Raw genomic sequence first — 11,995 nt, 5'->3', positions numbered from 1 at the left:
GATGGTATGAAAGGTGATGCTATATCACATACATTTGTACTTTTACAGACACTCCTCAGTTTGTCCTTCCTGAGTACACATTACTTTCGCTTTCTATCAATTTGTATATATCATCAACTTGTTTCTCAAGTGTTTTTGTAAATACGCTTTACACTTGGAATAAATTGTACAGTCTACATATAAATTAGTGTGGTGTATTTTTATCATCTCATCGTACACTTACACTAAAAACTAATACATTCATAATAACATTAGAGCAAATAGAAACATGCAACTTCTAAAAAGTGTGAAAAAAGGAAACTCCCACAGACCAACAGTTTCCAAGATATGGGAACTATATATTCATCCGTAATAATTTTGTATACACAGCAACGGGACATGTGGTGAAGATATGGTTTTAGATATTAATCCCCTTTAATAAAAAAATATAATAAAATGAAACATAAACTTGAATAATTTGCACAATAGGTCAGGTTCATTCCCTCATTACATGTATTTTATTAAAAAGGAAAAACCTTTGTTTGCAATTTGTTGACTTCAAATGCTAGATTGCCTAGCCTAGTGAAGGGTGGGAATGGAGAAGGGGCTTGTTAGGAGTGTTTAGTCTGCACACCCTACAGTAAGTAGTAGGGTCCCTAATGTTCCAAATATGAGATCCGTGAGATTTTAATGCTCAAAGAAAGTTCTTGGCAAATTTAGAATCCTTAAGGCCAGTAGAATACATTCCAATTGGGTGCCATTTTTTCCCGACCATTTTATGGCCACCATTTTGAAATCCAAAATGGCAGCCATTTTGAAACATAAAACTGACAGTAACTCCATTTTTAGACCACATATGAACCTGATTTTGGTGGCAAGCTGTATATTATCATGGTCAATAGATCCGATGATACCATTTGTATTAATGTCATATGGTGGCCATATTGGGTTTCAAGATGGCGGCCATTAAAATCACTTATTTGCTGCAGTTTGTATATTTAATTAACCAAATGTGTATATCTTTTTCATAAGACATTTGTTCAGTATAAATAATAATTAAATACATGTTCTTATTAAAGTGCGACCATTTTAAATGGCAGCCATTTTAAATTCAATATGGCAGCCCCACCCCGATATGCCCCCACCCCAAACAATTGTAAGATGATAATTATATATCCTAATTCCTGTACAGTTGCTTTAAATAAAAGAGTTACTTAATTTCAAATGTACTGTTTATTTACGTCACAACCAACACAAATATTCATTAGACGAATGACACTTAATATCTCTGTTCAAAATTTTCAGCTTGTGTGTTATTAAAGCATGTCATGCTAGCTCGATGCTTGGTCTTATTTTTTTCAATAGAGTAAACTCTCTCAGTCACTACTGCTATGAAATATTACAGTAGTTCCACCGAGTATAATCCCACCCCGACTTCGCGTACAAGAATTTCCCTGGGTAAAGTCCCAGGGTTTGAGGGTGTATTTGGGTGAGTAGGCCTAGGCTAAAGTTGGTAAATTTAACAAATGCTCACAAAAAATAAATGAATTGTCTCCGAATTCTGCCAACTTGAAACTCTTCCAATTGCTTAGAACAGACATCGGTTGCCATAAAGTTGAATGCAGAGCCCATCCTTATAAATTATTTTGTTGTTTACTGTCGCTAAAAATAAACAGCTCGCTAACTGCGGCTAAAAATAGATAACACCACGGTCCGTCCGTGAAAAAACGCGCTCAGTGGGCTGATTGGATTGTTATTTCACAGCGTGAAGACTCGCATGTTAAACTGCTGCAGCTAAAAATAGACAATAGCCACCCAGTTGGCTGATCGGATCATTAATTCACAGCAAGACTCACATGTTCCCACAGAGATTCGCTGCTGAAAATAACTTGTTACATCATTCAAGAAAACAAGTTTAGGCTAAGGCTGGCCTAGCTTATATTTTGATGCTCGAGTAAAGACTGATTTCTTCGCCGACTATTGAATCGTAGGGCAATTGTTGAAATGCATCTGGCACCTCGCAAAACGATCATCATTTTCGTTGTGTTCTTGCACTAAGCCTAGGGAATCCCTGGGTATAATTCCCCCACCCCACCCAAAAAAAAATCGGGCCAATTTCGCGTTCTTAGGGATGGGAATCTACCCAGAAAACTACGGACTAATATTCCCTTGATGACACTGGCAAGTAGTGGATACTTCTTACAGTACAATGTATTTTTTTTTTTAATTCCTTTTTTTTTTTTAAATTCTAAAAATAGAAATAGAAGAGAAAAATAAAGTCCTTGCATAAAGTAGAATAATTACTTTATGCAAGGAGCCACCAACACTTTCTTGACCCCCAGAAACCATGACTCATCGTTACACCACTGGAAGGACCATGCCTAGGAAAATTATAAGGAATGAATCAGCACGTAACACACCAGTAATCTTGTTCATCATAGTCCACAAGTAAGTATTTACACTATGTAGAATCATGGAAGAATAGTAGATTCATCAATAAATAGGAAAACACAACAAATTTGCCTTCACCACCATGAAAGTTGCAAAGTGCTGTATATTGCAAGTTGTTTTCTATGCATTTACCGCAATATCCAAACTTTACAAGTTTAAGAACAGAATTGGTACAAGTTCAGTGCATTTCATTGGAGAAACTGTCTCTTCTGTTATCTCAGATCCTACCTTATATCAGCTTAAATGTACTATTTAACCATGTTTCTGTTGTTAATAAATTACTAAGGCCAGTGATAATGATTAGCTGAAATATATAGAAACACACAAATACAAACTATGAAACATGAGATAAAACTAATTTTTTAAACTGATAAACATATTTAGAAATAATTATATTGTTAGGGAGACTATTCCACAGGGCTAATGTCGATGAGAAAATGATGACTGGTTAGTATGTACTGGTTGGTATAGCTCGAGTTCTACATTTCTGGACTACCAATGAGTTAAAGTGATTATTTCTACTACTACGACAGCCAGGTTCAACTAAGGTGCCAGGAGGTAAAAAATGAAAATTTCTAACAAACCTGAACAGGGTTTCAAGCTTCAGTATTGAACGTCTAGATTTCTTATTCTTATTCTTATTCTTTTATTTCCAATTAAAACAGACAAAACAAGTGGTCGGTCAGGACTTTCAAAGTGGACCTAATCACTATTACATTAAGTATAAAGTCCTCAGCCACCCAGCTTCACAAAAAGACATACCCATAAAAATATATTACAATACAGTATAGGCCTATATAACTTTATTTATTTATTTTTTATTTTATTTAACAAGAAATGAGTCTTTAATTTCATTGGAAATTTCTCCCCACAATCGCGAAAAACATGTATTACAGAGTGATGAAGACAATTAGTTCGAGCATACAGATGCTTGAAGCTTAAAGTTTCTTGTCGTCGAGTATTGACGCATACATTTTCACGAATGCTTTTACAGTCAATGGAACCTATCAGTGTTTTACATACAAATGATATTAAAAGATAAGTTCTTCTACTCGATAAACGAGGCCAGTTCAGTTGTTCTAATCTAAGAACATAATCCATGTCCCCACGTCTCTGCTTTAATGCTAGACGTGTGGCTCTATGCTGTACAGATTCGATTCTATCAGTCAACTTTAAAGTTTGGGGAAGCCAAGCGGGAATGCCATATTCAAGTATAGGAATAATAAGAGCTTGATATAATGCAAATATAGCCGCTGATGAAGTACCTCCGGCAATACTTGCAATATAACCAATCATCCTATTTGCCCTTGCTGTAATATTTTTTACATGGTCATCCCAAGTTAAGGTATGGTTAATAGTGACGCCCAAGTGCGAGTGATTTAGGACAGATTGAATTGGGGAGCCATTCAAGTAGTAAATCGGACGGTACTCCTTTTTAGATCTAGTAATGTGAAGAATACTAGTTTTATTTGAATTTCAAAGTCATAATATTCATTTGTCTACACCTATCAGTATATAATATTCCTGATTTTTACAACAAACTTTAGATGCAAATCTTTGAACAGATTCTATTTGATTAATATGATTACAATATTCAGGATCAAAAAACTTGGCAAGCATATTCTAAATGCGGTCGTATTAAAGCAACGTATAATTTGAGAAGTGTACAAGAATCGTATTCATTAAAAAACTGTCTATACAGATAACCAACAAGTTTTTTTAATTTTTTTACTAATAATATCAATATGAGATTTTCCAACTAAGATCATTAGATATTTCAAATCCGAGATACTTGTAAGTCTCAACCTCGTCAATTAAATAATCGTTAAGTTTAAATGAGTAGTTAGGACGTTTGGACTTTGAAATTAACATGAACTTTAATTTAATTTTAAATTATTTTCAGAAACCCAAGAGGTCACTTTGTTTATGTCATTCTGAAAGGGTTTTTTGGTTGAAGCTTTTAGAGGTGTATAGCAGCCCATGAAATTAGGAAAAAATTAGGTCGGCAAAAATTTGCCGACCTTAAATTCTCCGAGGTTGGCAGCCTCGGAAATTTTTTACTACCTAAAGTAGGCCTATATAGTATAAACTACGATGTTTCCGAACGCTCGACCTTACATCGTCATCTACAGATTGTGATTTTGTTAATTTCTCTATTAAATCACTATATTGCTGGTGAAAGAATGATCGTACTTGTATTAATTTAATAATGTAGTATAATACATATGTTTTTTAACATAAAAAAAATCGCCGAATAAATTTCGTTTAGCGTTCGTTTTATCGTTATCTTTGGCATGGGAAATATCACTTTCGTAAAAAACTACGATCGTATCATCACAGACTGCTTCAAAACTGTCCATGCGCATGCCCAGAATGATCTATCAGGGATTTTCCACACATGTGATGCGATCGTGATTGTGTTTAAACGAACTGTAGGATTAGGCCTACAATATGTTGAATTTTGTTGTTTTTAGATAATAAACAACATTTTAAATATTATAATACTGTAAAATGAAGACAAATAATAGATTTAGATAAGCATTACGATCTACGCGGCCCACGTGGCTTCAATTGTGCAATGTTGTAGGCCTTGGCTGGCTAGCGTCATTCCTACCTAGGCCTAGCCTAAGAAATGAATAGGTGAGAAAGACAAGACGATTGTACACAAATCGTACGTACTGCATGCCTGTTAAAAATAGTTATTGTACAAAGAAATCTGTCTTATGAACCACCAATTTCCTTGATTTGACGACGATGATGGAGCCTTGTGGAAGTCCAGAAAGAGTAGGAACCCACTCAGAATGACATCCATCAATCAACACACGTTGGCAGCGATTGCTAAGGTAACTAGTTACAATGCAAAATAAGGCTGGGTTTATTCCTTTAGATGAAAATGATTAAGAGATTGAAACGGAAATGAGTCAATTATGCTTTTTGAAGATCGAAAAAAATACAGTCATTCATTTACTAAAGTGACTAACGCGGAGACAGTAGATCTACCATGCCTGAAACCACTGAACATCACTAAAACCACCAAGAGTTGTTAGGTTATCAAGTAGATTAGTATATATATCTTTTTCTTAAATTTTGTTAACGATTGGTAGCAGAGAGATAGGTCTATAATTTAAGGGAGATGATCGATCACCATCTTTATAGATGTTCATTAAAAAAATTTGCTCATCTCAGCCCCAAACATGAGCTGAGGTAAATCAAGGGAAAGGAAATCCGACTCCTCGTCGGGAACTTTCTGGCACTGACAATTTTTTTCATTAGGTTCAAAGATTCATTAATAGATATAAAGTCAATGGAACGGATTAAATCTATATCCTATTTAATCTATATCATATTGAATTTATATCATTTTATGTGATTGTGTTTTTATTTTTAACTTTTAAGTTACTTTTGCTGACTCATTGAAGCATGACTGATATCAAGCTTTATACCTTGTTAATTGGAAGGAAGAAATAAAGATTTTATGCTTGCGGACATATTAAAAACAATTTTTTTTTTCTGAAATTTCGAATTTTCATAGTTTTACTTCCAGGAAAAATTGAATAATAGTATTAATTGAAATTATCGGTTGCTGGCAGGTTCATAAAACCAGGCATAATAAAGTTTTGCCTTATCACTTACCTTAGCTGTCACTATTGAATTAACTTCTGGAATAACATTTTGCTGTAGATGTAGTAAAATATGAATACTTGGCTGAAAAAGAAAAGCAAAGTTTCAAGCCTATTAAAATAATATTTAATCTAAAAACTTATTGAAAATTTGTTGTTCGCCCGTATCCTTTCAACAAGCGATCCTCGCCATCTCAAGGAGCAAACTTGGCAGGCTTTTAGCATTGTCAGATCAAGGCTTTAAAACAAAATTCCATTGAACACTAAACATTCTATAGACAGTTCTAAGTCACTACTCAAAATGCAAATATTAAAATTCTGCTCTTATAATGCCTCACTTTGATTATTGTAGTCAAATCTGCCTCTTTCTGACAGAAGGAAGTAATCCACATAATTAACATTTTGTGTTATTTACCATAATTCCAGATAAAATGCTGCCACACGATCAAAGTAATGCGGTATTTTACAACTAGAACTTTGAAAAAATTAAAAAAAACAAAAAACAAAAACAATTTTTAAAGTTTTGGTTTTAAATTGATCACTTTTGTCAGAAAATGTTAAATGACACATTATGAAAAAATAAATCAGCCTTTGCTTCTCTTTGGGCCCGTTTATACAACACACCAATATCCGCATTCTCAGCCCGCTAAAGTTATGTGTGTAGTATAAACGCCGTCGAATTGCGTGTAATTACATTACCATCTGGCAAAGAGGCTACTTGACGAACCGGCCAAATTTGGCCGGTTCGCGACCTTGCGAAGCCTACTTGGCACCCTCAGGCTATTGTTTGACCTCTCGTAAACATAGCGAGCGGTAATTAATCAACTGGATGGGGTGGCTAACCAGACAGTTTATTCGCTGCATTTTCAAGCGTTGCTAAGTAGATTCCGAGAAATCAATAACTGATAAAAATGCTTACTGGTATCGCGGGGCGTTTGAAATATTACATAATAGATTATGATTATTTCTTTGTAATTACCGCTCTCTCAGAATGCACGGCGAAAACAAGCGCAGATTGTCATTCTTTGCTTTTATTTTGACAAGCTCGGACGTGTGTAGGCCTACAATTATGAACTGGACCGACGGTGCGACCCGTGCCTTAATAAATATTTGGGGGGAGGAGAACATCCAACAGGGGCTAGATGGAACTCGGCGAAATGCGTCCATATACGCAGAAATAGCCAAAAAATTAAAGGAATGTGGCTATGATTTCATTGATCCATTGATCTGTCCGATTTGCATCAGAAACAAAATTAACAGAAATTCGTGTTCCTCCATTCTGTTCTAATGCAAGTGGATACTATTTGTAAGAAAACAAAAACTAAAATTATACTTATAATTTCTGACAAAAAGAAGTAAACACCAAGTAGCTTCTTTTTCTTAGAAAGTAAAATAGTACACTATAACTAAACCGGACTACATTATATGGAAAACTTATTTTGATCAGAAACAATTTCGTAAAAAAAAATAAAATAAAAAATTGTGGATTACTTTCTTTTGTTAGAAAGGGGCAGAAATTGGATCAAACTGTAATAACAAGAACTTTATTATCAGCAAATTTTACGTCATATTTTAAAAATTTTCATGATTGCAAATTGGAGCATTTTTAGAGGACCATAATTTAAAAAAAAACCAACAAAAACAAAAAAAAAACTTATTTCTACTAATCCTCTGTATCTTGTATGTATCGCGCTCCTTTTAAATGAAGGTCTGGAAATTTAAATAAAAATGTCTATGGTCAGCCGATTTTTTAGGGTCAGTCGGGTTATGCCAACATAACATTTTTTTTAGGCCTAATAAAAAAAATCACCTCATTTTCAAGCTTCCACCTCCCCCTAACTTAACTTTTATACCCCATCACCCCTACCCTCCTTTTTAATTTAAGACTCCTCCTAGGCCTAGAGCCCCCACCACGCTGTGTAGTCTGCTAGGCCAGGTAGATTAATGAATCTACTTACAGGCTACCTATAGTATATATCTAGGTAACCAGCCTATACCTAGTTTAGGCTAGCCATATAGTTACAGTAGGCACAGGCCTAGGTCCAAGTAAGGTAAGGCCTGCACAGCGAATAAATATTATTCGCACAAAAGTTAGGCCTTGAAATCCGTCCACGAATTTCGATAAATTTTAGGCCCCTAATCTCAATTCTTTAGTCTGATTGTCTTTGAGCTTGGATTGATCGTCTCTTCTGTAAGTAACTTCAATTTGAACAGTAGGCTATTCTGTTGTGTAGGCATGCCTATGCCAGGAGGTGACAGACAATCGGGCTAACCCCACCAAAAGACGAGTCAGTACGTCCGTTCTCATTTGATTGGATGCAATGTGGGTGTACTATATTGTTGATCATAAGATCTACATTGCCCTAGGTTAATACAGCCACAGGTTGCAGCAGGAAATCATCCGATTTAAATCATATTATGTATTATTTATGCTGCTGAACCCCTGACTATTTCCTAACAAACTGCATAATAGGCCTAGGTATACTTAATTAGGAAAGCACAGCACACTTTCACTGGCGACGGCAAACTTAGGTGCATAGGCAACTTGTGTCGGCCGTTATCGTGACTAGTTTGAAACGTTTTCAGCAACACAATTTGTGTCAAATCGATATTTAATCAAGTTCATTAATTTTTTAAAAATATGAAAGAAAGTTTAATTTCAACTGCAAATTGAATTACTGTTTTTTGAAATGTAAATGCATATGATATATTACGATTGCAACTAAGTTGGAAATCTTTTATGGGAATTGTGATGGTATTTGTTGTACATTTCCTGATTAGTGACATTAATTATGCAAATGAGCAATTAGCATATTCACACACCTACCAAAAACAATAGGCTCCGTCTTCTTATTACCATCTTGCATTCTGCTAAGTTTGAAACCATTCGGCCCTACCAAACATTAGTTATCGTGGTAACAACAATTTGCTCAACAACAACGACGACGACAACAACGCCGACAGCATAAGAAGAACTAGGCTACTGTATCATTGTTTATAATTTAACTTGAAACGCTTTCAGCAATGCAACTTGCGTAAAATCGGATATTCAATCAAGTTCATTTAAATTTAAAGAAATATGAAAGAAAGTTTAATTTCAACTGCAAATTGAACTACTGTTTTTTGCAATGTAAACGAATATGATATATTATAATTTCAACGACGACATGGGTAAAAACAACAGCCTCTCCACAGCTTCGCTCCTTCGGGGGAGGATAATGACAGCAGCCCATTTAAGACTAACTGGCTTAGGGGCCCAAGCTGCAATTTCTAATTCCAAAATTCCAAATTTAGTGACAAATATAAAAGATGTTTAAAAATCAAAACATATTAATGAGAAATTTATGTAAATAAAATGTTTGAAACTGTGGATTACTGTATGAATGTCATTTGATGGCAAGTGCAATACTGGTTGTATCTAACTTCTATTTACCTTTTTTTCAGCTGGTTTGATTATTTTGTGGCCTGCACGACTGGAGCAAATGTAACCCTGTCTGATGAAGGTACCTTCTCCTGAATTATACTGCTCTGTACTACCAAGTCGTTCTCCTATAAAATAATAAACCAACATGACTATGATGTACTATGATGTATGTTGGCACATGGCTTGTTGAACAACTGCTTAAGTTGTGTTTCTACTGAAAATCATGATAAAAACAGTACTCATTTCATTGATTGATTATCGGATTACCAGGCTGACACTCATGACATAAAAATTACCCAGTATGCAATTTATAAAGAAGAAAATTACCTATAACGACTACCAAGACAAAAATTATTCCTCCTATCCGAATAATACCTCATGTCGACATTGAAATAAAACAAGGGTTAAATTAAAGTTTTGTTCTTTAAAAGGAACATGTTGTTGTGTGGTTGAGAACAAAGTTTTATAACAAATAAATAAAATTATAATATCGTAGGTCTACCACTGAGCAGGTGGAACATGTCTAATATTTCTGATCATTATTAAAGAGCTTTAATTAAGTACTGTACAGTATATGTCCAAAGGTAAAATCAGACCTAAATTATTGAAAAATATTTTCAAAAATCTAAAAAAAATTCTATTACTAGGCTTAGTCAGTAGCCTAATGGCTAAGTTGACCTTAGGTCAAATTAGGCCACTATTTACAGTACCTTGCAGCTAAAAACCATTCCTCATACAAAAGAACTGATCTTTTGCATTCCGTGCCAAAGTACCATTCGTTAAAGAACCTTTTCTTTTGTTGGCCCATTTCTACTGTAACAAAACACCATTGATAAAAAGAATGGTTCATAAAAACAGTTTTTTCTCATCAGTAGAAATAGGCCCTTCTGAATTTCGAGAAAGAAACGGTTCTCTTATCATTGGTTGATTATCCGATTAGTAAGAGAACCGTGTTGCAACTACATCAAACAGTGTTCTCAGTCTATATTCTGAATTCTAGTCCTATTATTTTTACAGGCTAGTTTATCTTTGAGGTCAATTTTCTCAAGACGTGGTTCTCAATCATACACCTCATATCCCTGGATCTACTTATCAAAGGGTAGCCATTCACAGACCAAATTAAAGCTTTTAATGTGATCTACCCAAATGCAATATACTATCTATAAACTTGTTTTTTATTTTCTAACCATAAGACTCATTTTGTGGTGAGACCTCACATATGTCCAAAGGTAAAATCATGCAGGAGGCCTAAATTATTGATATGAGTTTTGTTAGTTTTTAAATACAGTAAATTAAATTGTATTGTAAGATACGTATAGTAATTGTAAAATACTGTACATTTCTTATGGAATTTGGGTATAGGGAATAACCCGTCATATTAAACTATCTGCAGAGCATCGCTTGCTCTCCTCGCGGTGCAGCAAGAAGCAAGCACATGCATGAGTAGTGTGCAATTTTTTTACGGTCCATTTTGTTGCGGCGTATACACATTTGGTTTACTTATGATTAATACATGTGTTGAAATATATACTGTACACTGTAATAGACATTCACCTAGTAAGCATTGGTTTGGTCTTTGGGATTTTCCAACCGAATTTATCAGATTTAAAACATGTTCGCTCGATGGCCATGCAAAAATCAGTTATTAAATGTTAGTTAATCAAAAATAAATTTGATTAAGCTTTAATTTAAGTATTGACTGATTCCTCTTTATACTGTATTCAAAAGAATGGTATAGAAGCAGTAGCAAACATTTAAATATACTGTAATAACTGAAGAATTAATGTAATGTATTGCTACTCTGAAGAATACTGCTTTCAAGGTAAGTTTAGGTAGCCTAGGCCTTTACTTCTAAAGTACTAGGACAAATGTGCGGTCAACATCGTTTGGTAGTGCGTGCTAATTTGTTCCGGTCTCCGTAAGGCCTAACTCTCAAAGTCAAGTTGCTATTGTGATACAACTTGAATAAAATTTGACTTTGCTATAGTTGGATTTAATCTAATACCCATTTCACACTAGCAGAAAATATTACAACTTTTAACAACTATTAACAAGTTGTAACAAGTTTGATATTCCAAGATTTTTGGTTCGTTTCACACATGCACTTTCAAACCATGAGAAATCTCAGGAAAACTTGGAAGAATATTATGACTAGGCCTAGAGGCCTAGGGTAGTACTAGTAGGCCTAGGGTAGTTGTAGGTTGTCCGAATTACATATCAACTACTAAACTAGGCCTGGTACCGAATTAACAAGATTATAATTATTCCATGGTCCTTAGCCTTCGGAGAGTAAAACGAATTCAACTCCTATCTCGCTTGCTGAAGTCGAGCTGGCGAGAAAGATAGGCCTAGGCTAGCTAGGCGCAGTCGGGCCGCCGGCCGGTAGCTCACCATTGTTGTTAGAGGCAATCAGTGCGACAAGCATCATAATGATTCGCTGTCGGCATATTTTACGAAGCTTCGTGATTGTTTCTACATCAGACATGTGAAATTTAGCGAGATTTCTTTTGATTTTAGGTCT

At 34.8% G+C, this 11,995-nt stretch overlaps 1 protein-coding gene across 1 annotated transcript in view; it reads right to left on the bottom strand.

Annotated features, from left to right (window-relative positions):
* The window catches only part of LOC117116723 (exosome complex component CSL4-like), a 49,074-nt gene that overhangs the window by 23,304 nt on the left and 13,775 nt on the right, over positions 1-11,995 (bottom strand). The window contains exons 2-3 of the mRNA XM_033260823.1: positions 9,484-9,599; positions 6,064-6,135 (exon numbers count right to left, since the gene is read on the bottom strand). Of these exons, the coding sequence (XP_033116714.1) occupies positions 6,064-6,135; positions 9,484-9,599 (188 nt within the window). The remainder of the gene's footprint in view (positions 1-6,063; positions 6,136-9,483; positions 9,600-11,995) is intronic.

The sequence above is a fragment of the Anneissia japonica genome, unplaced genomic scaffold, assembly GCF_011630105.1.
Source record: "Anneissia japonica isolate Jap-2015-1 unplaced genomic scaffold, ASM1163010v1 scaffold288042_len218596_cov177, whole genome shotgun sequence".
Lineage (NCBI taxonomy): Eukaryota > Metazoa > Echinodermata > Crinoidea > Comatulida > Comatulidae > Anneissia > Anneissia japonica.
Note: the sequence above shows the minus strand (reverse complement) of the source record. Positions and strands in the feature narration are given on the sequence as shown.